This window comes from Pteropus medius, unplaced genomic scaffold (genome assembly GCF_902729225.1).
Source record: "Pteropus medius unplaced genomic scaffold, Ma_sr-lr_union100, whole genome shotgun sequence".
Taxonomy (NCBI): Eukaryota; Metazoa; Chordata; class Mammalia; order Chiroptera; family Pteropodidae; genus Pteropus; species Pteropus medius.
In genome coordinates, this window is record NW_024340701.1 from 841872 (window position 1) to 867703 (window position 25832).

The 25832-nt window shown below is 39.4% G+C and overlaps 1 protein-coding gene and 1 pseudogene across 1 annotated transcript; both read left to right on the forward strand.

Moving 5' to 3' along the window:
- Positions 1 to 550: 550 nt before the first annotated feature.
- Positions 551 to 669, forward strand: LOC120581303 (uncharacterized; annotated as a pseudogene).
- A 14534-nt stretch (positions 670 to 15203) lies between these two features.
- On the forward strand, positions 15204 to 25488 carry KLF17 (KLF transcription factor 17). Its single transcript, XM_039883113.1, has 3 exons — positions 15204 to 15513; positions 24054 to 24909; positions 25244 to 25488. Exons 1-3 carry the CDS (start codon positions 15454 to 15456, stop codon positions 25486 to 25488), a joined length of 1161 nt encoding a protein of 386 aa, XP_039739047.1. The 5' UTR covers positions 15204 to 15453.
- Positions 25489 to 25832: the final 344 nt, after the last annotated feature.

Here is a 25832-nt window from a genome sequence, read left to right on the forward strand (position 1 = left end):
TCTGGAGCAAGTATTGCACATTGAAGTGTTCGATGTTAGGTGAAAATAGCTGGGCCTTTAGGTCCCGCAGCCCTTCTTGGTGTTGGCAAATGTATGACTTTGGGCAGGCAGCTCTCTGTGGATCCTGAAATAGTCTCACAGCTGGAGGCTGTCTGCCTAATGCAGTCCCTGCAGCTGGGAAATAAGTTCTTCCTAAAGGGGCATGTGGGGGGTGCCTTGCTGTGTCTACAATATAGAGACTTGTATTTTATTTTGGCATATATAAATTACCCCTACAAATTAATGTGGGTTGCCAAGGATAATAGTGGCTACCTAAATTTGAATCTCTTCACATTTCAAATAACAATATAAAAGAGGGATCAGCAAATTATGGAATTCACAACTGTCTTTGCAAATAAAGGTTTATTGGAACACAGCTATATCCATGAGTCTAAGCATTGTCTTTATGGCGCTTTCATGCTACAATGGTAGGGTTAAGTAGTTGCAACAGAGATAGTACAGCTCAAAAGCCTAAAACATTTACTATTTGGCCCTTTGAGAAAAAATTTGCGTCTACAGCCATGCTACCCTGGACAAGCCCGGCCCCTTCTAATCTTGGAAGCTAAGCAGGGCCGGGCCTGGTTAGTACTTGGATGGGAAACCACCTAGGAAGACCAGAAGCTGTAGGCATAAAAAAATAAATAAAATATGGGATTGTAAACTGACAAGTTCCTTGCAATCTGTGAGGTCAACCAAGGGTTGCCTCACTTAAAAAAAAAAAAAAAGTTTGCTGACTCCTGATATAGAATAAGAAAAATAAATAAAAAACCCTACACTTTCAGCATAACTAGATAACAGAAAATGCCCAAACTTCAAATTATCTGTAAGCAGAAAAGTAAACATCAAATCCCAATGAGATCTTTCATGATCCTACTGCAGATGTGTGTAGAGAGTCCCGCCAGCCCTGGAAAAACTGTAGAAGATAAGAGGGAGCAGCTAACAGCAGGTCAAAGACTGATCAAAAATCACTGCTAAGTGAAAAAATACTGAAAGAGAATCCTGGTAGATCAGAGCACTGATCACGGGGGAAGAGATGTAAAAAGGCGTTACGGGACTAGGGAGGCAATCTCAGAAAAGGAATGCATCTGGGGGAATAGAAGGCAAAAAAAAAAAAAAAAAAGGAAGGGAGAGGCACCCTTCGTTGATGAAATGGTGAAGAGAAAAATATTCAAAAGAGAAAAATGTAGGGCCACGCAACACAAAACAACCAAAAAACTGCAGGATACACAACTCACTGCGCGCTAACACACACACACACACACACACATGCATCCATTAAAGCAGCAATTCTTAAACTTTTGGGTTTCAGACTTTGCTGAACTCTTGAAATTTGAGAGTTCACCCTAAACACCTTTCGTATTATGTGGATTACATAAGATGTTCACCCTAAACACCTTTCGTATTTGTGGATTACATCGATCAATATTTACTATATTGGATATTAAAACTGAGAATTTAAAAATATTTTAAAAATTAAAAGCAACTGCATGTTAACATAACTAATATTTTGAATAAAAACAACTATATTTTTCAAAAAATATTTCATGCGAAGATTGTCATTATTTTACGTTTTTGCAAATCTCTTTACTATTCGGCTTAAGGTGAGACAGCTAAAGTCTCATATCTTTATATCTGCATTCAATCTGTTGCAGTATCACATCGTGTAGCTTCTAGAGAACTCTACATACTTGTGAGAATGAGAGTGAAAAAGGCAAATAACATCTTTGTATTATAATAAAAATACTTTTGATTTTGCAGCTACCCGAAGGGTTTAGGGGACACATAGGGGTCCCTGAACCACACATGGAGAATTGCTGCATGACACTAGTCTCTTATTGTCCTCTCCTGAATTTGGCAGACAGGATTCCCAGAAAAAATGTGCTGATGGGGAGGACAAAAGAAGTAGTGTGATATGGGAAAGATAAGTGGCCACTGCTTCTGCCATGGCATTAGCTAGAGGAGTGCTTCTTAAACTTTAGTGTTCCCACAGGTCACCTGAGGATGTTGGCTAAAATGCAGATTCTGGTTTTGTAGGTCTGAGAGAGGCCAAGGATTCTGCATTTCTAACAAGCTCCTGGGCTATGCTGGCGAAGAGCTAGAGCATTTCCATGTGGAAAGTCAGTATAAGATTTTGGAAGAATAATACACTCCTTTTGGATAGCTGCAGCAAAGGGTAAGGCATGTAACAGAGTATGAGGACCATTAGAAATTCTTCCTCCTCCAGAAGTGAAAAATTCCCATTTTTCTACAATGTCTACAATTATGCATCACTTCAGGTGGAAAAAGGAATAAATATAAACCATAACAAATTTGCAAGCAGCAAAGGAATAAACTGGACCGAGGGCAACAAGTTTGACCCCTTGTGCACCATGCATGAAAGACAAAGGGAACCTCTTCGCTTCGCACCCTCCTGCTGAAACCAAAGCTTCCCAAATGGAACTTTCCTTGAGAATCTCACTGACCTACCTAGATCTGTATTTTGGGAGGGGTTAACATAAAATATTGTTAGTTTGGTAATATCTGTAAAGCTATCATGAGCTTTCTCTTTGTAGGAATTGGAAATAACACAAGCTGGATTTAACAGGGGGAATTATTAAGGGTCATATACCAGAGAAGCGATATTTTGTATCCGATTTACTGGATGTTATAGAGAATGTTATTGTTTATTTTTAGGAAGTGTTATCACAGGAAGTGAAAGAGCAGCTATAAGGAAGAAGCCTCGACCAGTGCAGCTGCTGAGCCTACCATACAGAAGCAGGATGACAGCTTGACTGCCGCTAGTGGGTTCTACGGAATATCTAAGGAAGACGGAATTCCAATCTTATACAAATGTTTCCGAAGAACTAATGAAGAGGGAACACCCTTCATGTCATTTTATGGGGTCAACATAACCTGACAAGGAAACTCGGAGAAAGGAAAATTATAGACCAATCTCACCCATAAACATAGATACAAAAGTCTTAAACGCAGCATTAGTACGCTATATCGTTGCTCTTAATTGTTTGTTGCCCCATCCTATGAGAGAATTATACTTCTACTCTTTAGGAGCATCTAGCTTGGTCAAAGACTTGCTTCATTTATTTATTATTATTATCATTTTTGAAAGGATTATTTTTGAATTTTTTTAATTTTTCAATTACAGTTGACATTCTATATTACTTTATATTAGTTTCAGGTATACAGCACAGTGGTTAGACATTTATATAATTCACAAAGTGATCCCCACAATAAGTCTAATACCCATCAGGCACCGCACATAATTATTATGATATTATTGTCTGTATTTCCTATGCTGTACTTTACATTTATGTGACTATTTTGCAACTACCAATTTATACTTCTCAATCCCTTTACCCTTTTCATCCAGCCCTCTAACTGCCCTCCCATCTGGCGTCTATCAATTCTTTCTCTGTATCTATGAGTCTGTTTCTGTTTTGTTTGTTTATTTTGTTCTTTAATTCCACATATAAGTGAAATCATATGGTATTTTGTCTTTCTCTGTTTGACTTATTTCACTTAGCATAATACCCTCTAGGTCCATCCATGTTGTCAAGAGATTTGCTTTAGCCAATAAAATGTGAGTAAAAGTGACACGTCATTTGTGAGCAGAAGCTTTAGCAGCCATTGTGTGTTTCCACCATTGATTCTTCTGCAACATGAGTAGGATGTCCTAGATAAAGGCTGCTTTATTTATCTAGGTTCCAGAATGAAAGAACTTAATACTGCAGCCAAAAATTTAACATGAGCGAGAATAGATTCTGTTGTTCCAAACCACTAAGATCTAGGAGTTGTTTGTTACTGCAGAACTGGAGAAAGTGTAAGAGGATTATCAGCTGCTCAGCCTGGTCGTCATGGGTCTGGTCCATGATGGGCCATTTTCTTCTTCTGGGTAATTTAAACAAAAAGACTGTGCATAGGTATAAACAGCAGTCTAAAAAGGCTGGCAAATCTTTATTCATGTATGCCGTCTCAGATGACACTAGCAAAGACAGGGAGAAGGAAGTAGTAATAACTATTGGGATGACAAAGTAGGAAAGCAAATTATTACATTAGTGACCACTCCGGGCCATAAGGATGTCACCCCAAATACAATGAAAGGAGCTGTCCAGGCTGAGACAGTTGTTCGGAAAGTGGGTATGAGCAGGAAAAGACTTTGAAAATGGATCATGAGCTCCCTATTCATCCCTTAGAGAAACACAGCTCCGACCACCCCCAAAGAATCAGATAAAGTTTGCACTCAGCTCAGAGCTCAAATCCTCATGTTTGGTAGTGAAACTCCCACCACTAAAGGATTTTTCTGTGCTATTATACTGCTTAGCTGTTATATTGCTAAGTGCTGTTGTATTGTAAGTGCAGCTGTCATTCTTTAAAAATTGATTAGTGTGTTTAAGAAAATACAGACGATGCCACAAAAGAAAAAAACAAAAACAAAAACCCGAACACCTGATTTGTTAACCAACAGCCAGATACATTGATATAGCTATAGACTCTAAAGTTTTTGTTTTTATTTTTATTTGTGGTAAAACACACCATAAAATTTACCATCTGCTAAAGAACAAAAATTTGACCAAGTAAATTTAAAGATTTAATTGGCTTTATTCGATGACTCATGAATCAGATAGCATCCCATCTAGTCAACAGAAAGGTGCTCTGAAGGGTTGTACAAAATGGGAGGTTTTCATAGGCAGAAAGAGGGTAGGACAAGGAAATTAAAAGAGTGGATTATTTGCAGGCTGACTGGCTTAAAATTCCATTCCTGCGAGAGGCTGAAACTGCCTTTAAGTTAAATATTAAGCTTTGGTGGGCTTAGCAAAAGTGACTCCATTTTGGGCCTGTTGTTTTTTAACACATTTTAACTGTTTTTAAGTGTACAGTTCAGTAGTGTTAAGTATATTCACACTGTTCTGTAACCAATCTCCGGAACTTTTTCATCTTGCAAAACTGAAACGCTGTACTTACTAAACATCGACTCCCTATTTCTCCCTTCCCCAGCCCCTGCTTCTGTCTACTTTCTATCTCTATGAATTTGACTACTTTAGATTCTTCATTGAAATGATATCTTATAGTTTTGTCTTTTTGTGACTGGCTTATTTTGTTTAGTGTAATGTCCTCAAGGTTTGTGCATGTTATAGCATGTATCAGACTTTCTTTCTTTTTTAAATTAAATTTATTTTTTTCAGTTCCTTTGAGATATAATTGACATACAGCCCTGTATAAGTTTCAGATGTACAGAATGACATATATATACTGTGAGATGATTACCATAATAAGTTTAGTTAACATTCATCACCTTATATACTCACACAAAAAATTTTTTTCCCTTGTGATGAGAACTTTTGGGATCTACTCTCTCAACAGCTTTCAAATTAACCATACAGCAGTGTTAACTATAGCCATGATATTGTACATTTTTATCTTAGTTATCCGTACTCATTTATCTTATAAGAAGAAGTCTGTATCTTTTAACCACTTTCATACTATTCCCCCACCCTCTTTCCTTCCTTATTAAGGCTGAATATTAGTCCTTTGTATGTATATGCCACATTTTGTTTATCCCTTCACAGACTCAAAGCCTTTGAGATAAACTTGTTTAAGGAGCTGGTGAGATTCAGGCTATTTCAGTGGCTCCATAATAGTTACTGGATGTGGTTGCTGGATAAAAGAATGAGAGGTCAAGATTTCTGCTAATTCAACCTAAGCAGCCAAATACTTTAAGAAAATCTGTTAACTTAAGCTAAAGAAACAATAAGCACTTGCGATTTTTTTTTCAATGAGAGGAGAAAAAAGCTATGATAGTTTCTAGAAATTATTAACAACCATTGTTTTACAAAATGCCAATCAATAAAGAAAAGCTAAGATTGCTCCCTATGCTCAAAAACTGGATTTTCCTTTTGAGATTGGAATAAGACATGGATATCTGCAATTGTCACTGCTATTCAATGTTGTCTTTGAGGACATAGGCTATGATTTATAAAATGGAAAAAAAAATTAATAAAAAGTAGAAGACTGTAAAGGAAGAAAAAACAGGCATTATTCACAGACACTATGATTATATGTTTTTAAAAATTCTGATTACAGGCATACCTCAGATATATTACTGGTTCAGTTCCAGACCACTGTAATAAAGCAAGTCGCATGAATTTTTTGGTTTTCCAATACACATAAAAGTTATGTTTACACTATACTGTGGTTTAAATGTGCAATAGCATTATGTCTAAAAAAACAAGTACATATTTTAATTTAAAAAATTCTTTATTTCTAAAAAGTGCTATCATCTGAACTTTCAGTGAATCATTATCTTTTTGCCAGCAGGGTGTCTTATTGTAAAAAATGCAATATCTGAGAAGTACAATAAAGTCCAGTGCTAAAAAAAAATGAGGTATGCCTGTAATCTAAAGATAAATAACCATAATTTAACACAGCTACTAGGTATAAACTTAACATTTAAAAAAATCAATTGTATTTCTACATTCTTGTAAGAAACCAAAATTAAAATTAAAAAATTCACAACAGCATTAAAAAAATTAAGTCCTAGGAATAAGTCTACCAAAATATGTACAAGACCTCTTCAGAGAAAATTATAAAACTCTAATGAAAGACATTGCAGAAGATATAAATAGATGAAAAGATATGTTAATGGATTGGAAGAGTCAATATTTTAAATGTGTCAAGTTTCTCCAAATGGATTTATAGATTCTATGTAATCCCAAAGAAAATTCCAATATGACGAGAATATTGTAAAATATTTGTGGAAATGTAAAGGGCTAAGAATTACCAATTACTCATGAGAAAAACAAGGCAGTAGGGCCTATACTGCCGGGGGCATATTTTTCACAAATCTATTGTATTTAAGACAGTGTGGTATTAGCGTGGGGACTGGCCAATGGAAAAATGTGGGTTTGCACAAAGGAAGCCCATACCTGCTCATTGCCCAAGAGTTCTAGCAAGCCCCGGGCACATCCACGCGTGGACCACCACCTTCCTTGGAAGTATTACTCTGTAAAGTCTGGAGCCAGAATCCCCTTCAAGAAGTGTAGCAAGGGCTGGAAGAAGTGCCTTTAATGAGAGCTGGGAGACTGCCTCAGGCTACAAGGATTTGGGAACTTAAGAGGTAAGCCACTAGCTCTGCTATCCCTAACCATCATCCCCAATCTGCCCCAGCTTCATGTAAACAGGAGAAAAAGAAGCAGAGAAAGAAAGACAGACGTCTTTGGCCTCAGGAGAGGAGCCATGGCTTTTCTTTCCCCCTCATATGAGGGAGGAGGAAAATATTTCATACCCGTCCCCAAGAGTTGGTGGCCTAAGAGAATCACTTGTAGAGATGTTGGAAGTAATGTTATGCCAACTGGCATGTTATGTCCACACTGGACGAGAAAGGACTTGCTCTGCTTTCTGTGACTGGTTGAGCAAGAGGAAAGGAAATTGGAGAGACAGGGCAGGGTAACAAGAGGTTGCTACCATCGAGCAGCCCGTACATCTATGATTTGGAGTTGCCTGTTGGCCAGTGGCCACCAGGGAAGACGATCGAGCTTAAGATATCCTGCCAGTTCCCTACTGTGATATTGTGATTTTATTTTTTTAGTAAAAGATATTTATTTGGTCTTCATCCAGGTTTCTGGCACAGATCTCCTAAAACCCTTGGAATTTCCTATACGATGAGAGCATAAATGTGTCTTTTGTTGTGTTAATGAGGTGACTTTTGGATCCCACTTAAGGAAGGGGCCTGGTTGCCAAGAGAACCAACCATGTGATTAGAGGGTTGAAAATTTCAGTTCCATCTCCCTGACCTCTGGGGAGGGAAGAGGGGCTGGAGGTTCAATCAATCACCAATGGCCAGTGATTTAATCAATCATGCCTATGTAATGAAGCCTCCATAAAAACCAAAAAAGACAGGGTTCAGAGAGCTTCCAGGCTGGTGAACACGTGGAAATTCAGGGAGAGGGGTGCACCTGGAGAGTATGGAAGCTTCGTCCCTTTTCCCCATACCTCATCCTATACATCTCTTCTATCTGGCTATTCCTGAGTTATGTCCTTTTATAATAAACTGGTGATCTAATAAGTAAAATATTTCCCTGAGTTTTTGAAAGCTGCTCTAGCTAATTAATCAAATCCAAGGAGGAGATATTAGAACCTTCCATCTGTAGCCAGTTAGTCAGAAGCACAGGTGACAATCTGGGCTTGCTATTAGGAGTCTGAGGCAGGGATGTGTGTGTGGGGGGTGGGGGTGGAGGTGGGGTAGGGGAAATGTCAGTCTTGAAGGCTAAGCCCTCAATCTGTAGAATCTGATCCTGTCCAGAGATCAGAATTGAGTTAAATTATAGGACACCCAGCTGGTGTTAGAGAATTGCTTGGTGGGGGAGAAGTGTTCTGTTTAAAAGTAAAGAAAACAGAGAAAAAGACATAGCGGGGAAGAACTGGTGTCACAAGCAAGGAAAGCGGCTACTGAAGTGCTGAATGCGTTTGTGTCTTTCCACAATGCCAGGCTTATTGAGTGGAACTTTCTTAGACAAACCAATCAGGTAGCCACGCAGGTTAACACACAACGCACAGAGAAGGAAAGTACAGTCTTACGCAACAGAGAGTAGGGATGAAAATCCTTAGTGTCTCCAAGGTGAGCTCTGTTGACTGGCGGCAATGGTCCCAAGCCAGTGGGCTAGGACGTGGGGGCGGAAGGTCAGAGTCTTTGGCTCAGTGTACTCATTCGCGATGCTCTCAGGTTAGGCTTGAATATCACCTGTCTAAGGTGTTCAGCTTATGTGGTCCTTTCAAGGTGAGATCCTTATGCTTATCAGCCCCTGCAAGTGGGGGCTTCTCCAGGGTACTTGTGGCTGATGTTTCTGTGGTTTCAAGTGTTCCAGTCACACCCTAAGGGCATTCCCATTCTGTCTCAGCTGACATTACTGTCATGGCTCCAGAGAGTCCATTTCATAAAGTCCAAAAAGTCCTCATTTCTTTATGCACTATACAAATGGGTTTTGCCCTACTCAGAAGGTAGAAAACGGCCCTTTACAAGAAGGTATCAGACCACTGGGCCAGGCAGGACTGCATTGCTGAAGGCAATCTGTGTGTACAAGAGCCTAATTTGTGCAGGGTGACGAGTTTTCTTCACAGGGAGCAGCAATGGTCAGGAACCTGGTTTTATGGTTTGACCATTGGTGATCTCTGCTGGGTGGTCTCCCCGTAGGGTGAGAGGTGACAGATAATCAGGTTTGTTCGTTCTTTTTGTTTGTCTGATTGTTGATTTGTAAGACCAAATCACGTAAAATATTTTGTGCCCAAAAGAAAGAAGAACCTTTGGAGATCTGGACTGGTGAATTTTTCTAGTTCTGCATCCACGCCAACTAATGGCTGAAGTTGTAAAACTGAAGCTGCAAACTCCATAATCCTATAAATGAGAAAAGCCTTAAATCTCATTGTGCAGGCATGGAATATTTTCCCATCTCCTACGGGTATAAATAAATTACATTATAAAGGCTCAAATTAAAGACTTGTTCTGATTGGTTTAAAAAGACTAATAAGAGCTTACATAAATCCAATATTGCTTGAACTCCTAAGAAACAAAGAAGCTGAACTTCTAACACTTTAAGTGGGTTAAACAAAACAAGACAAAGCAAAAACAAACCCTTTCTCATAGTAACTGTGTTGTAGCCGCCAGCCTGTGATAGACACACGGACCACCAGAAATCAGTGAGTTATAGGAAATACACTCTTTATTCAGCCAGATGGGTCTGCCAGGGGTACGCAGACCCCAAATTAAGCAGCCCCGAAATGTAGAGGTACAGGGTTTTTAAGCCCTAAACCCCATTCTTCATTCTGTTTGAACAAAGTCTATTTTTCTTCTTTTTACTGTCAACCCACAGGTCGGTTGTGCAAGCAGAGGGTACAGAAGCAGAAAGCTTATTGTTAGAATGTTATGTCCCCATGGGTGATAGCCTATGTTCCCATGGGTGATAGCCTGTGTTCCCATGGGCGATAGCCTGTGTTCCCATGGGCGATAGCCAAGCAGTAATTTTCCAGGCAGCACAACTGCTAGCTCAGAAGCAATTTTATACAAAACCCAAGTTTATGTAATCAAGCAAGTTTTAATCCTTGGACAAGTCAGACCGATCTGAAATTTTTCCTTAAAAACAAAGTGTTTTTTTTCCCTTGATTTTACCATTGTAGAGAGTATAACACAAACATGCATTTTAGATTATTAGATTTTTAAAATTTGCTTTTGTTTTCTCATAAAGAGAATAATTGAAGTGAACATTCCAATACATAGTACAGTCCTCTAGCACTCTTGCTAGACAGCCTCGGTCACCTTTATTATAACTTCTACTAAAGGAACTAGGTTCTGCTTCAGCAAAGAATGGGGAGGTAAGACATTAATTAAGAACCATCTATCATTTTCCAACACTTTATCAAACTCTTATGTTCCTGGACCCAACTCCAAATCGTGTGTAGGGGAGGCTTCCCCATACCAACAAGCAATTCTCAGATACCAGCAAGTAGATGTGAAAATGACTGAAATAAGTAGTTGTACTTTTAAAAATTTTATTGTACCATAATACTAATTGTATGTATTTATTTTACTGGTGTCCTGCAGTGCAACTCAATTCTGACATTATCTACCCGAAGACAGCATCAGATTACACAGGTTAAGAGTTCAATCCTATAAGACATCCAGGTTGTTACCTGTGCTTCTGACTGGCTTCAGATTGAAGGTTCTCATGACCCCGTCCTTCCTTGGGAATGGGGCAGGGGGTGTGTGGATAGTTCACTGACCCAGGACTAGATTCCAGAATGACCTGGGTTCTTGGGGGTGAGAGGGAAGACAGGGTGACATATCTGTCCCTGAGCCATTCCCAGGCCCAGGGCATGTTTCTCTAGGACAGTCAGCCAATGATGGGGTGTAGTTTTAGGTTGCTGCAGGAGGCAGAGACCCAGAGAAAGCCCTCTTTCCCACAAGCCCCTGGTGTTCAGATGTTCACAACAAAAATAGGCTGTAGATTAAAAAGCTGAAGAGGGGGCTGGCTCTGTCTTGTCCAGCCTTGCCCTGGGGAGTTTGATGGAATAAATGAGTTATTCACAGATGAACTGAATGGATCATTCATAAATCACAAAGCTAATCCTCTCCGGTGCTGGTTGCTAATAAAGCAAGTATGAATCAGGAAGATTAAATCACAGATCCCATAATCTCAGAACCAGAGCCAATGCTGGGACTTAAACCCAGACCCCAACTCCAGATTTCACAACTCAATAGCCAAAAAAAAAAAAAAATCTGATTAAAAAATGAGCAGAGGATCTGAATAGACATTTTCCCAAAGAACACAGATGGCCAACAGTTATATAAAAAGATGCTCAACATTACTAATCGTCAGGGAAAGGCAAATCAAGACCACACTGAGATATCACCTTATATCTGTTAAAATGGCTACCATCAAAAAAAACAAGAAATGACAAGTGTTGGTGAGGATATGGAGAAAAGGGAATCCATCTGCACTGTTGGTGGGAATATAAATTGGTACAACCACTACAGAAACAGTATGGAGATTCCTCTTCAAAAAAAAAAAAAAAAAACAACTACCATATGATTTTGGATATTTATCTGAAGGAAAAGAAAACACTAACTTGAAAACATATATGCCTCCATGTTCACTTGCTGCATTATTTACAATAGCCAAGATCTGGAAACAATTTAAGTGTTTATTGATGGATGAATAATGATATATATAATGTTATACATACATAATAGATAATGTTATATATATATAAAATTCAGCCAAAGAAAAGAAGGAAATCTTGCCATTTGCGACAACATGGGTAGATCTTGAGGGCAACATGCTAAGTGAAATAAGTCAGACAGAGAAAGACGAATACTGTATGATCTCACTTATGTGGAATCTAAAACAAAACAAAACACAACTCATAAATACAGAGAACAGATTGGTGGTTGTCAGAAGCAGGGGGTGGGGTAGGTGAAATGGGTGAAAGTGGTCAAAAGGTACAAACTTCCAGTTACAAGATAATTAAGTCCTGGGATGTAATCTATAGCATGGGGACTGTAGTTACTAATAATGTATTACATATTTGAAAGTTGCTGAGAGATCTTAAAGTTTTCATCATAAGAAAAGAGTCTGTAGCTATGTGTGGTGATGGATGTTAACTAAACTTACCATAGCGATCGTTTCGCAAAATATACAAATATCTAATCATTATATTAGTGCACCTGGAACTAATATAATGTTTTATGTTAATTATATCTCATAAAAAATAAAGACAAAACTCACAAAAATAGGTACGAATTTACATTAGTGTACTTTTGTTACAGACCCTCTTTAATAAATATTGTATTCTACATGAAAGTTAATTTGGAGAATACCTGGTTACATGGTCATGCAAAACTCACAGACTCAGCCACGCCTGTTTGGAGCTCACCTTAGGCATTGGTCTGTCTCCAGATCCTGTGCTATTAATTATGCCTATATTTATACAGTAGCTTCAAAACAATCATGATTTACAGTCAGTGCTTATGAAGGCAAAGAGACAGAATGACTTATTTCAATTCTGTCATTCAGTGTAGCCAGGTGGAGTTTTGTGTTAAAATTTAGAACAGGGAAGCGGAGTACAAAAGGAGAGGCAAACTATTTTTGTTTGCTTAAGTGCCAATTTTAGTTCATAGATGACATATTTTACTGAATTTAAAATGGAAATTTATTCTTTAAAATTCTTAGTTGTTTTAAAATGAAAGACGAATCAGAAAAATAAATGTTATATCAGTGATGCAATTTAGCAGCTTTGTGAACTAAAATTCACTTTAGTTACTAGAGGATCATTTACATAAGGTACATCAGCCTATAATGAAGGGATCAAAGTGCAATCAGGTAGATGTGAAATTGACCGAAATAAATACTTGTATTTTTTTTCATTTTTTTGTATCATAATATTAATTGTATGTATTTATTTATTTTACTGGCATGAGTATACATACAAAACTTTGTAAAAGAAAATTTTCACTTCTACATTTCTTTTCTGGACATTATTATTTATTTCATTTCATATTCATTTGAAAATATGAAATTTGAATTTTGAAAATAACTTTATCCTATAGAGGATCGAGGTGTTAAAAAACGATCTGCTCTCTATGTGTCAAATATTTATTCCACAAATATTTTCTTAGTGCCATATTGGGAGAAACACTAGATGCATGGTAACTGGAAGAGGCATTAAATGGGAGTCAGATATGGCCCCAGGAGGTGATGACTGATCAGGTATTCGCCATAGAAGCATAGCCACTATTTCTCAAGGGCCTGCTCTCAGTTCTACCCCATGCTAGTCGTTGGAGACAGCAAGATACTTCAGACTCTTGTTACCCCACCTGTTACGATACAGCAAATGTTCCTGCTCTCACCCAAAGCCCCACTTGTCTGTTTGTACCCTGGGTTCTGTCCTTTCTTATCAATGTTGCTCCTATAATTAAGCACCTTCTCTGCTTCAGTATTGCTTTCTCTTTATTGGTAGATCCCCATCAGCCTCCCTTAATCCCCCTTCCAGCTACCACCTCATTTCTCTTTCCTGATTCACAGCAAAACTTCTTTGGAAGAGTTGTTTACAGACAGGGTCTCAGTGTCTGCATCTCAGCAGCCCTGTTCTCTTCTCCCCACTCCAATCGGCTTACGTCCTCTGTAACTGCTTTTGTCAAAGTCACCAACGACCTTCATCTTGCCAAATCCAATAGGCATTCACTTGGTTCTTAGCAGCATTTGTTTGATGCAGTCAAATAGCCTCTCTTTTGAATACAGGCTTCTCCTGGCTTCTGGGAATATAGTCTCCTGACTTTCTCCCTACTTTTCTGGCTGTTATTTCTAGAGTCTTTTTGGATGACCTCACTGCTCCTGCTGTGCCTTAAATGTATGCCTTCTCTAGGTTCTGTCCTCGGTCCTTTTCTCTAACTATCTCCCTGGTTATATCATCCACTCTAATGGATTTATAACCACCATGTCTATGCTGACAAACCCCAAATTTACATTTACAGTCTTGGCCTCTCCCTGAGCATATTTAACAGCCATTTCAAAACTAATGTGCCTAAAATGGAATTCTTATTTCAGCTGTTTCCAAATCCGTTCCTCTTCCCATTTTTCTGTATCACCATATGGTGTAGTCATCACTCAGGTGCTCAAGCCAGTCATCTAGGAATCATGTTTGATGCCTATTTTCCTCCCAGCCTTTTACCATTCCAATCCATTACCAAACCGTCTCATTTAATTAAAAAAATATTCTCTAATCACCATCACCGAACCCCACCACTGACATCTTTTTCTTGGAGAGCTCCTTTAGCTTTCTAACTGGTGTGTTTGCTTCCATCTTGTCCTCTATAATCCATAATCCTCAAAGGAACCCAATGATTATTTTAAAAACTTAAATCAGATCACACCAAATTCCTGCTTAAAATCCTTCAGTGGCTTCCCGTCACACTTAGAATAAAATCCATAATCTTCAAGACCTCTCATCTCTGTCCTCATGTCATTCTTCTCTCCTCCTTGCTGCCAGTCAGGTCACCTAACTGTCTATTTTCCTTCTAGCAAGTCAAGCTCTTTCTTGCCTCAGATCCTTCCAATCTTCCTACGCCTGGCTTCTTTTAAGCTCTTAGTTCTCAGCTTGCATTTCTCTATTATGTTTCTTCCATAGCACTCACCACCGTCTAAAATTATATTTGACTTTATTATGTTCATTTCTTGTCCACCCATTTAGAATGAAAATTCCTTGACAGCAAGTTTGTTGTCTTGTTTGCCATTGCATCCCTACTTCCAAAAAGCTTTGGGACGCAATAGGTACTCAATAAGTATAGTAGAATAAAGACGTTGTACCATGGAACTCCCAGTCTTGGGTTTGTACTCACAAGGGACAGAGGTACCTGGTGGAGCCAGGTACCTCCAGGAGCATATGGCAAAAACTCTGACCTGGTGGGGTGGTGGTAGAGACTCCACTGTCTGCAGACGCCCTACACCCAGACCTGCCACTCTTTCCAGCCTCCTTCCCTGTTTCAGGCGGGAGTCTGAAACCTCAGTGACCTCATCCCCATTTGGGGGTGACGCTCAAATTGAAGGGTGGAAGGGGAGGTAGAGTGGGCCAGATATAAGACTTAAGACGTGATGGAGGTCTGAGGTCCCAAGTTAGTGGCCCTGCGGTGTCTGGGCAGGCTGAGCCAGGCGGGGTGGGGCAGCTGCTCCCGGGTGGGTCGGTGGGTGCGGCCATTGGCTCCGCCCCCTCCCCCTACCCTAGCGCGGCGGGAAGTAGAAGCCGAGCGCTGTGATTGTGGCGTGAAGGTGCCACGACACCCGACCTGCGACGCCGGGGTGGCGGGGCTCAGTTCTGCTCTGATGCGGTCTGGACCCGCGCACAGTCCCGAGGCGCTGCGGATCCCAGGCTGAGATGGAGCAGGAGGCCGAGGGGCTGGGCCAGTGGCAGGCAGCTCAGCATCAGCTCACCGAGGTGGGTCAGACGTCAACCCCAGGGCAGCACATGAGGACTGGGATGACGGCTGGGGGAGAGGAGGGAAGCAGAGGTCTGGGCATTACGTGTTGAAAGAAGGGGTTGGGAGGAATGGGAAATCAAGGATCGAAATCACGTGTCGTTTATTCAATTACTAGTCTCCGAGCCTTAACGCCTGTGCCGGGTCCTGGGGGTAAAATGGTTCCAGGCAACTTCCAGGAGAGGGGCTTGAGTACTCTCAAGAAGAGAGAAGGAAAGTTAGGAAGTCAGAGGGAAGCGTGCAGGAGGAAATATTAAGTACTTATTGAAGCCCTAACAAGTGGCAGGCCTTTGTCAGACCCTGGGAATACAATGGTGAGTTTACCATAAGATAGTATACCGTTTTATAATAAAGGGCTGAATGATTGAAAGTGTACAAATTGTGACAGAGAAGTACAGGTAGAGGCCACGGGAGCAAATAGAGATGTTTGATCTGATTTAGGAGGTGAAGACAGCTTCGAATTTGGTCTGGGGCTGGCTAAGTGAAGAGTTTGCAGGTTCTGAGACCAGACTGTGCCTTTGGAGGAAGTGAAAGATCGATTATGAGACCATGGACTAGGTGGTGATGAGTTGAACCATGATCAGTCGCAATTATATTTGCATTTCTTTTTTCAATCCAGGTTTTCATTTATTATTTTTTTTTTTAAGAGTGCTTTGGTGCATGTGAGCAGAATTCAAGGGTAATAGTTAGAAATCTATTGTGATAATCCAAGCGGGAATTAAAATGGCGGCCTAACTAGAGAGGTGAGAGCGGAGATGGAGATCTGGAGACGTTCTGGAAGCAGAGACCGAAAGCAGGTAGTTACCTGGACGTAGGTGGCGAGGGAGGCACCCAGGACAACTTAGATTTCTGGCTTGCACAATTAGGTGAGGAATAGTGGTGACGTTTTCTGAGAGAGCAAAGGATGAGAAGAAACAGGATTAATAGATTAGTTTTTCCCCTGGAGGTGGGTTGAGGGGTGGGTAAGGACGGTCCTGAGTTTCGGATATACTCCAACGTGCCCGTGGGCTATCCAAACAGACTGAGTATTAGGCTGCTGGAAGGTTCAGGAGAGGTCTGCCCCGGAGCTATTGATTTAAGAATAACTGGCATATAAACCGAAACGGATCATTAGCATGAGAAAGACCGCGCAGAGAATAGCATCTAGGAGACCTGCAAAGGGTAGATGGAGAGGACGGAGGGCCATGGAGAAGCGAAGGAGAAAAATGAGGCAAGCTGTCAATGTGTTCCTGCAATGCATTCCTAAAGCCAAAGGAAGGAAACATTTCAAGAATACTGTGGCCAGGAGACTCAGAAGCTCCTGAGAGGTCAAGCAAAAAGGATTCAGACGAGGTTTTGAACTTTGACCTTTATGCAAACTGGTTCTAGGGTCTAGAGAGAATTTGGGGGAATAATAAGGTGAAGTAGTGGTGAAGGTGTGTTTAGACACCTCCAAAGAAGTTTGCCTGTGAAGGATCAGGAAAATAAAGGGCCATTACTGAGAGGGAAGGGAAACGGGCTGAGCACTCCAGAAATACCCATCCAATAGACATTTATCTGGGGCCTGTTATGTGCCTACTTTATGCTAGTTGTTGAGCGTATAGTGGTGAATGGAACAGATAAAATCTCAACCCTTCTACGGTTTAAAAATTTTTCCCTCCATAGTCAAAATGTTACCAAACCTATCAAAATTAATGATAATCATTAAATATCATTTCAGATGCAATTCTTATTCAAATTCCCCTAGTTGTCCCTAAAATGTTCTTTAGAGCTGTTGTGTCCAAACTAGTATTCAATTTAAGGCCAAACTATGTATCTGGTTAGTTATTAAGTCCCTTGGGTCTCTGAAATTAGAATAGTTTTTCCTGACTGACTTCTTTTTTCACAATCCTAATTTTTGTCTTATAGAAAGTTTTTCTTCTGAATTCATCAAATTGCTTTTTCATGGTATAATTTAGTTCGATCATCTATCTCTTGTATTATCTCAATTATATCTTAAAGCTTAATTGGATTCCTTATTTTTGGTAAGAATGCCTCATAGGTACAATGGGCTTCATCTTGCATTACTACATCAGGAGACAGACTCATCTGGCTCCCCACATTTGGTGACACTAGGCTTGACCCTTGAATTAAGATAGCAAAAAGCCTGATTAATCTCTCTATTCAAACTTATCTTTAGCCTTGCAGTCAGAAATTAATGTAATGTTACCTTGGAGGCATTCAAACGTCCCAGTTCCTTACCAATCTTTCCCCTACTGGTTTCAACCAAATATTTTTCCTCAATCAAAAGTTTTATTAGGGGTTTTAGAGCTTTCTTTGCTGAAAACCCGCTCCTCCCTTGGGGCATACTGTCTTATCTCTTCATCTCTCAAATTCTACAGGGCTGTAGCCTTCCTTAGCATAGCCCATCTTCTTCTAAAATGTACTTTCAATAAATCTTACTTTTTCTTAAAAAAAAAAAAATTTTTTTATTAGAGGTTTTAAAATAATGATTTTTCAATTCCACCATTCCGTCTACATTTATTAGTTTGTATTTTTCTGTAAAGTAGGATTTTTCGTAAACAACTGGAATTATTTGGTGATTTGGAAATAATTTCCTACCAGAAAGACAATAAATGCTTAATTCTTTCACTTCAATTCACAATGTCTGAAGCTAGGATAAGAGCTGACCCTTTGTCATTTTTGGCTCATGAATTTTCAGATTCGATCTATTAAAATCAATCATTATTCTTTTTGATTCTCAAACTTTCACAAATTTGGCAAGTGGAGACCCTTTCTCTGCCCTTTTAAAATATATTTTTAAAAATTATAAAATCTACATAATGTAAAAATATTATCCTAATCATGTTTACGTGTATGGTTTGGTGGCATTAAGCACATTTACATTACTGGGCAACTGTCACCACCATCCATCTCCAGAACTTTTTTTATTTTTATGGTGACATTGGTTAACGAAATCCAGTAAGTTTCAAATATACAATTCAACAGTAGAATGTGTTCACTGCTTATAGATTTCTGTCACCATATATTTGACTTCTTTTACCCCATCTACCTCCTTCCTCCCCCCTCTTTGTTGCTTTTAGGTTTATATCCCACATTTAAGCAATATGTGGTTTTCAGCTTTTTCTGTCTGGCTTATTTCACTTAGCATGATTCTCTCAAGATTCATCCATGTTGTCATGAAATGGCAGTATTTCATCTCTTATGGCTAATATTCCATTGTATATATGTGCCATAGCTTCTTTATCCAATCATCTATTGTAGGATACTTTGGTTGCTATCCATGTCCTCCTTCCCACCATGAATAATGCTGCTATGAACATCAGTGTGCCAATATCTTTTCGGACATGGGTTTCCAAGTCTTTGGGGTAAATACCCAGTAGAGGGATTGCTGGATCATATGGTAGATCAATTCTTAGTTTTTTGAGGAATCTCCATACTGTTTTCCATAGTGGCTGTACCAATTTGTAGTCCCACCAGCAGTGTATGAGGGTTCCTTTTTCTCCACATCCTCTCCAACACTTGTTATTACTTGTCCTGTTGATCATAGCTATTCTAACAGTTGTGAGATGGTGTCTCATTGTGGTTTTTGCATTTCCTTAATAGCTAACAATGTTGAGCATCTTTTCATGTTTGTTGGCCATTTGTATGTCTTCTTGGGAGAAGTGTCTGTTGGGTCCGCTACCCATTTTTTAATTGGATTGTTTTTTTGTTGTTATTGAGTTGTATGAGTTCTTTGTATATTTTGGGTATTAGGCCCTTATCAGAGGCGTTGCTTGCAAATATATTTTCCCATTCGGATGGTTGTCTCTTTGTTGATAATTTCTTTTGCTGTGCAGAAGCTCTTTAGTTTGATGTAGTCCCGTGCATTTATTTTTGCTTTTATTTCCCTTGCCTTTGAGGTCAAATTCGTAAAATCCTTTTTAGGTCCAAGGTCCATGAGTTTAGTTCCTATGTTTTCTTCTATGCGATTTATTGTTTCAGGTCTTATATTCAGGTCCTTAATCCATTTTGAGTTAATTTTGGCATATGGTGATAGACAACAGTCTAGTTTCATTCTTTTGCAGGTGGCTTTCCAGTTTTCTCAGCACCATTTATTGAAGAGGCTTTTCTTTCTCCACTGTATGTTTTTGGCTCCTTTCTCAAAAATTATTTGCCCATATAAACATGGGTTTACTTCTGGACTCCCAATTCTGTTCCACTGGTCTGTGTGTATTTTTCTACCAATACCGTGCCATTTTGATTATTGTCGCTTTGCAGTATAATTTGAAGCCGGGCAGAGTGATGCCTCCAGCCTTGTTCTTTTTTCTCAATTCGGAGTCTTCTGTGCTTCCATACAAATCTGATGATTTTTTGTTCTGTATCTTTAAAAAATGCCGATGGGATTTTGATGAGGATCGAAGTAAATCTGTATAATGCTTTAGGTAATAAATTCATTTAACTATGTTGATTCTTCCAATCTAAGAACATGGACTATGTTTTCATTTCTTTGTATCTTTGATTTCTTTTAATAGGGTCTTATAGTTTTCATTATGTAAGTCTTTAACATGTTTCATTAGATTTATTCCTAGGTATTTTATTCTTTTTGTTGCAATTACTAAAGGAATTATTTTTTCCACTTCTTTTTCTGACAATTCCTTATTAGAATAAAGGAAAGCTATGGATTTTTGAACATTGATTTTGTATCCAGAAACTTTACTGTATTTGCTTATTGTTTCTGGTGGTGTTCTTGTGGAGTCTTTAGGGTTTTCTGCATAGAGTCATGTCATCTGCAAATAGTAACAGTTTGACTTCTTCGTTTCCTATTTGGATGCCTTTTATACCTTTCTCTTACCTGATTGCACTCACTAGGACCTCCAGTGTTATATTGAATAATAGTGGCGATAGTGGACAGACTTGTCTTGTTCCTGATCTTAGAGGGAAGGTTTTTAGTTTTTCACCACTAAGTATAATGTTGGCTGAGGGTTTGTCATATATAGCCTTTATTATGTTAAGGCACTTTCCTTCTATACCAATTTTGTTAAGTGTTTTGATCATAAATGGATGCAGAACTTTATTCATCTTCCCAAACTGAAACTTTTTGACCATTATCCGTGACTTCCCAATCTCCCCTTCCTCCCCGCCCCCTCCCCACCAAGTCCCAGACAGTCACCACTCTACTCTGTCTCTTTGGATTTGACTTCCTTAAGTAACTCAGATAAGTGGAATCATCTCTTATTTGTCTTTTGTGACTGGCGTATTCCACTTAGCATAATGTCTTCAAGGATTTCTTTCCATTTTTAAGCTGAATATTTTATTGTATGTATATATCACATTTGTTTATCCATTCATCTGTTGATGGACAATTGAGACGCTTCCATATTTTCCCTATTGTAAAAATGCTGCCCTGACCATGAGTGTACAAATAATCCGTTCTAGTTTCTGCTTTTAATTCTTACAGGTATATACCCGGAAGTGGAATTGTTGGGTCATGCTAATTGTTTTTAATTTGTTGAGAAACCGACATACTGTTTTCCATAGTCGCTTGAAAAGTCATTCCTAATAGCAGTGCACAAGGATTCCAGTTTCTTCACATCTTGCTAACACTTGTTTTTTTTTTTTTTGATAATCATCATTTTAATGGGTGTGAAGTACTATCTCATTGTGGTTTTGGTTTTCATTTCCCCAGTGATTAGTGATGTTTAGTATCTTTTCATGTGTTTATTGGCCATTTGTATGTTTTTTGAGAAATGCCTAGTCATTGCCTAGTCAAGTCTTTTTGACCATTTTTGAATTGGGTTGTTTGTTTTTTCATTGAGTTTTAGGAGTTTTTAAAAATATATTCAGGATATTATTAGTCCCTTATCAGATGTGTAATTTGTGAGTATTTTCTCCCATTCTGTTGGTTGCCTCTGTACTGTTGATGCTGTCTTTTGATGCACAAATTTTTAAATTTTGATGAAGTCCAGTTTCGTCAATTTTTTCTTTTGTCGCCTGTGCCTTTGGTGTCATGGCTGAGAAATCATTGCCAAATCCAGTGTCATGAAGCTTCCCCTATGTTTTCTTCTTAGAGTGTTATAGTTTTAGCTTACATTTAGGTCTTGATTCATTTTGAGTTAATTTTTGTATGTGGTGTTAAGTAAGGGTCCAACTTTATTCTTTTGCATGTGGATATCCAGTTATACTATCTTTTCCCCATTGAATGGTCTTGGCAGCCTTGTATAAAGTCATTTGACCATATATGTGCGGGTTTATTTCTGGCTCTGTTTCTTTCTGTTGGTCTATCGGGCTATTCTTAATGCCAATATCACACTGTTTTGATTACTGTAGCTTTTCAGTAAGTTCTGAATCAGGAAGTATAAATTTTTTCCAGTTTCGTTCTTTTTTCAAGATTAGTTTTGGCAAGTCTTTGATTTCTTCCATTTCTGTAATTTTGCAGTTTTCAATTATTAAGTTAACCTCTTTGTTATTTCTAAGTATTTAATTCTTGATGATATAAATTTGAGTTTTTTTAATTTCCTTTTTGGATTGTTTATTGTCAGGGTATAGAAACAACTGATTTTTTGTGTTGCATTTGTATCCTGCTACTTTGCTAAATTTATTAGTTCTAACAGATTTATGTCAGTGTATGTGTAATCTTTAGGATTTTTACATATAAGATTATGTTATCTGAGAACAGAGATAGTTTTACTTCTTTTTCAATTTGGATGCCTTTTATTTCTTTTTCTCGCTTAATTGCTCTGGCTAGACATAATGTTGAATAATAATGTTGAATATCAGTGGTAAAAGTAGGCATCCTTGTCTTGTTCCTAATATTAGAGGAAAGGCCTTCAGTCTTTTACCATTGAGTGTAATGTTAGCAGTGGGTTTTTCATAAATGCCCTTTATTACGTTGGAAGCTTCTTTCTATTCCTAGTTTTTTGAGGGTTTTTTTTTTTTTTTTGATCATGAAAGAGTGTTGGATTGTTTCAAATGCTTTTTTTCTACATTAATTGAGGTTTTTTTTCCTCTTTATTGTACTTATGTAGTATATTACATTGGTTTTCATATGTTGAATCACCCTTGCATTTGAGATAAATTCCATTTTGTCGTGTTGTATAATCCACTTAATGTGCTGATGGATTTGGTTTGCTAGTTTTTTGTTGAAGATTTTTTCATCTGTACTCATAAAATATCTCGGTCTTTTATTTTCTTTACTTGGTGATGTTTTTGTCAGGCTTTAGTATTAGCAATTCTGGGATCATAGAATGAGATAGGAAATATTTACCCCTCTTCAATTTTGGGGAAGAATTTGAAAACCATTGGTGTTTTCTTTAAAAGTGTAGTAGAATAAACATTTAAAATGTGCAGGTGAATGAACTATCACAAAGTAAAGACCTGTGAAACATTGCTGCACCACAGGAGCCCTTCTAGCACTTCTTAGTGCTCCTCCCTCCCCTCTAAGATAACTCGTAGCCAGCCTATTGTTTGGACATAACTTTCTTGAATTCCTCTATTTTTACTCTGTGTTCCTGTAATCGATGTAAAAGCTGCAATTGCTTTCATAAGTTTGCGTGTGTGTGTGTGTTTGAATGTTGCTGAACTTGATATCTGTGGCAGCATTTTTCTGGGTGAATTTTCTTTTTCTTTTGAAAATTGTAATCTTTAATTTGTTTTGATGTTTTAGCATCTCTTATGAATACTATATTTTTTAACTTATGTTTTGATTTTCATATTTGAATGGATTGGTCTTTTCTTCACTGTCCCAATGGAGGAGGGGATGAAAGATGATGGCGGGGGGTGGCGTGTAGCTTTCCCAGTTTCTCAGCTCAAGAGTTCTCTCTGTTGCTACAGTAATGGACAATTTTTTAAAATTATTTTTGGTCCTATCTGTTGCAAGAGGTTCTACCACTAATTCATTCTTTTCCTCATGCCATTCCATCATCAAGGGATATTGCTTGCCCTCACTTCCAAAACAATCCTCCACCCCTTTAAAAAGTGATTTTTAGAGTCCGTCTCTTTTTCCTACCTCCTCCAATCCTTGATCTCGGACTTGCCCACAGCAGTTCCCACTCAGGTGAGACTCTGTTCTGCAGGGAAATATTTGCAGAGGGTTTCTAAGTTTTGTTAAAGCCAGGACCTATCTGAAGCCACCATTCTACCTACCTTTGTGGCTTTCTGTACCCCTTCTGTTAGTTTGGGTTGTTCTTTCATCCTCACATTTAAATATAATCTGGAGTTTGAAGGTTTTCTCAGAGTTTTGTTGAAGGGGGTAGGCTGTGGAATACTTTATTTGCTCTTTGTTGCTTTTTATGAAATAAAAAAACAAAAAATATGCCAAAGAAGAAAAGTGGCATGAGTCACACTTAGGCTTCCACTGTGCTGTCAGCCAGACCTGCATCTTAGAAAAACCCAGGCTGGAGAATGGCCTGGAGGCAGGATAATTCAAGCAAGAGATGATGGAGACCTGCATTCAGGTGGGGTTTGGAGGTGGGGAAAGGGACATGTGGAAATGGAATTTGAGCTAGGGTGAATTTCACCTGACTCTCTCTCTCTCTTCAAGGATACTGAGAAGTCAATGTGCATCTTGGACATGTCTCCATCTCCCGAAAGCAGTAGAGTGCACACCTCTTGGAACCATGGCCCATCAGGCATTCAACACTTCCCTCAGTGCCCACAGCTGGAGAGGATCCCCTTGGTCTCTGCTGACACACCCAGGCAGAATGAAAGTGAAATGGGATCACAGTTCAGTGTATTGCTGCCTGAGCATGGTGCGAACTACGGCCCCCAAGTGACTCTCACACCTTCCCAGACGATTTACTGTCAGGGAGTATCTCCCTCTCAACCAGGAATGATGGTTTTGAAGGGGCCCCAGATGATGCCCTTAGGAGAGCCCAATATTCCAGGGATGGCCATGACCTTCAGTGGGAATCTAAGGATGCCTCCCAGTGGGCCACCAGTCTCAGCTCCCAGTGGAATCCCAATGGTGTCCCACATCAGGGCTCCAACAATGCCTTATTCTGGCCCCCCAACAATACCATCTAACAGAGACTCTTTAACACCTAAAATGTTATTGGCACCAGCCATGCCTTCTACTGAGGCAATGCTCCCCTCTTTGGCTCAGATGTTGCCCCCTAGAGATCCCCACAGTTGTGGAATGCCCCCAGCTGGATCCCCATCATTGCTGGCTTTAGAATCCCAAGACTCTTTTGGGAGCCAGCCAGCCTTCCAGGAAGATCCATTCCGACCTGAGCAGCACATACATGCTCCACAGAGAACAGAGCAGAACTCCAGGGCCCAGGAAAGGGCTCCCAAGAGGAGCTCCCCGGTTTCAAGGCCTTACTGCTGCCAGTATGAAGACTGTGGAAAAGCTTATACTAAGCGCTCCCACCTCGTGAGTCACCAGCGCAAACACACAGGTGAATGAAGTGTCAGACTGGAGTGGGGTAGAGGAGTCTCTGGGCTTTAAGATTTGTGCTAGACCACTGTTTTATAATGGTTGGAGATTAGCCTATCATCCTTCAAGCTGGGGGTCCAGCTATTGTTCACACCAACTTGCTTTCTCACAGGCCAGAATGACTGCCAAGATGATGGAGATTGCTGATTGTGTTGCCTCCTCAATGTTTTATGCTTTTCCTTTTGATTCCTCAGCCTTGACTCCTCTGCCTCATAGAGTCTAACGTCTCCTTCCCACTTGCTGGCCTAAATTCCTTTACTTAATTTCTTCCCTCCCTTGTCACCTTCCCTCCTCAGGTGAGAGGCCCTATAAATGCACATGGGCAAGCTGTACGTGGTCTTTCTTTCGTTCTGATGAGCTTGGACGGCATATGAGGATACACACCAGATACCGACCACATAGATGTGATCAGTGCGGCCGACAGTTCATGAGATCCGACCATCTCAGGCAACACCAAAGGACTCATCTGCGGGTGCCAGGATCCCCTGGCCCACAGGCCGATAATGGACAGATGGCTGGTCCTCCTGTTCCTGGTCTTTAGGTCTACCTCATCTTCTCTCATTTTATCTTTTGCACCCATATCCTGCCTGCCTCTGACCAGCTAGTCTCTTTGGTAGGTATAGGCTTAGATGAAGACTGAGAAGGATTAGGAGACAGTATTGAAACACATATGATCTCTGGACCCAGTCAGGGACTCTTCAAAAACTGTCTTGGATGCCCTTACCTCTCTGGGGCCACCTACTTTTGCTGAGTTTAGGTGCATGGGAAGATGGAGCAGAATAGAGATTGGGAGCTTTATTTTAAAAGCTCTTTATCTTGTCCCTCCCTAGATTGAAACACTTTAGTGACTCTCTTTTGCCTGCTACATAAAATCCAAGAACCTTA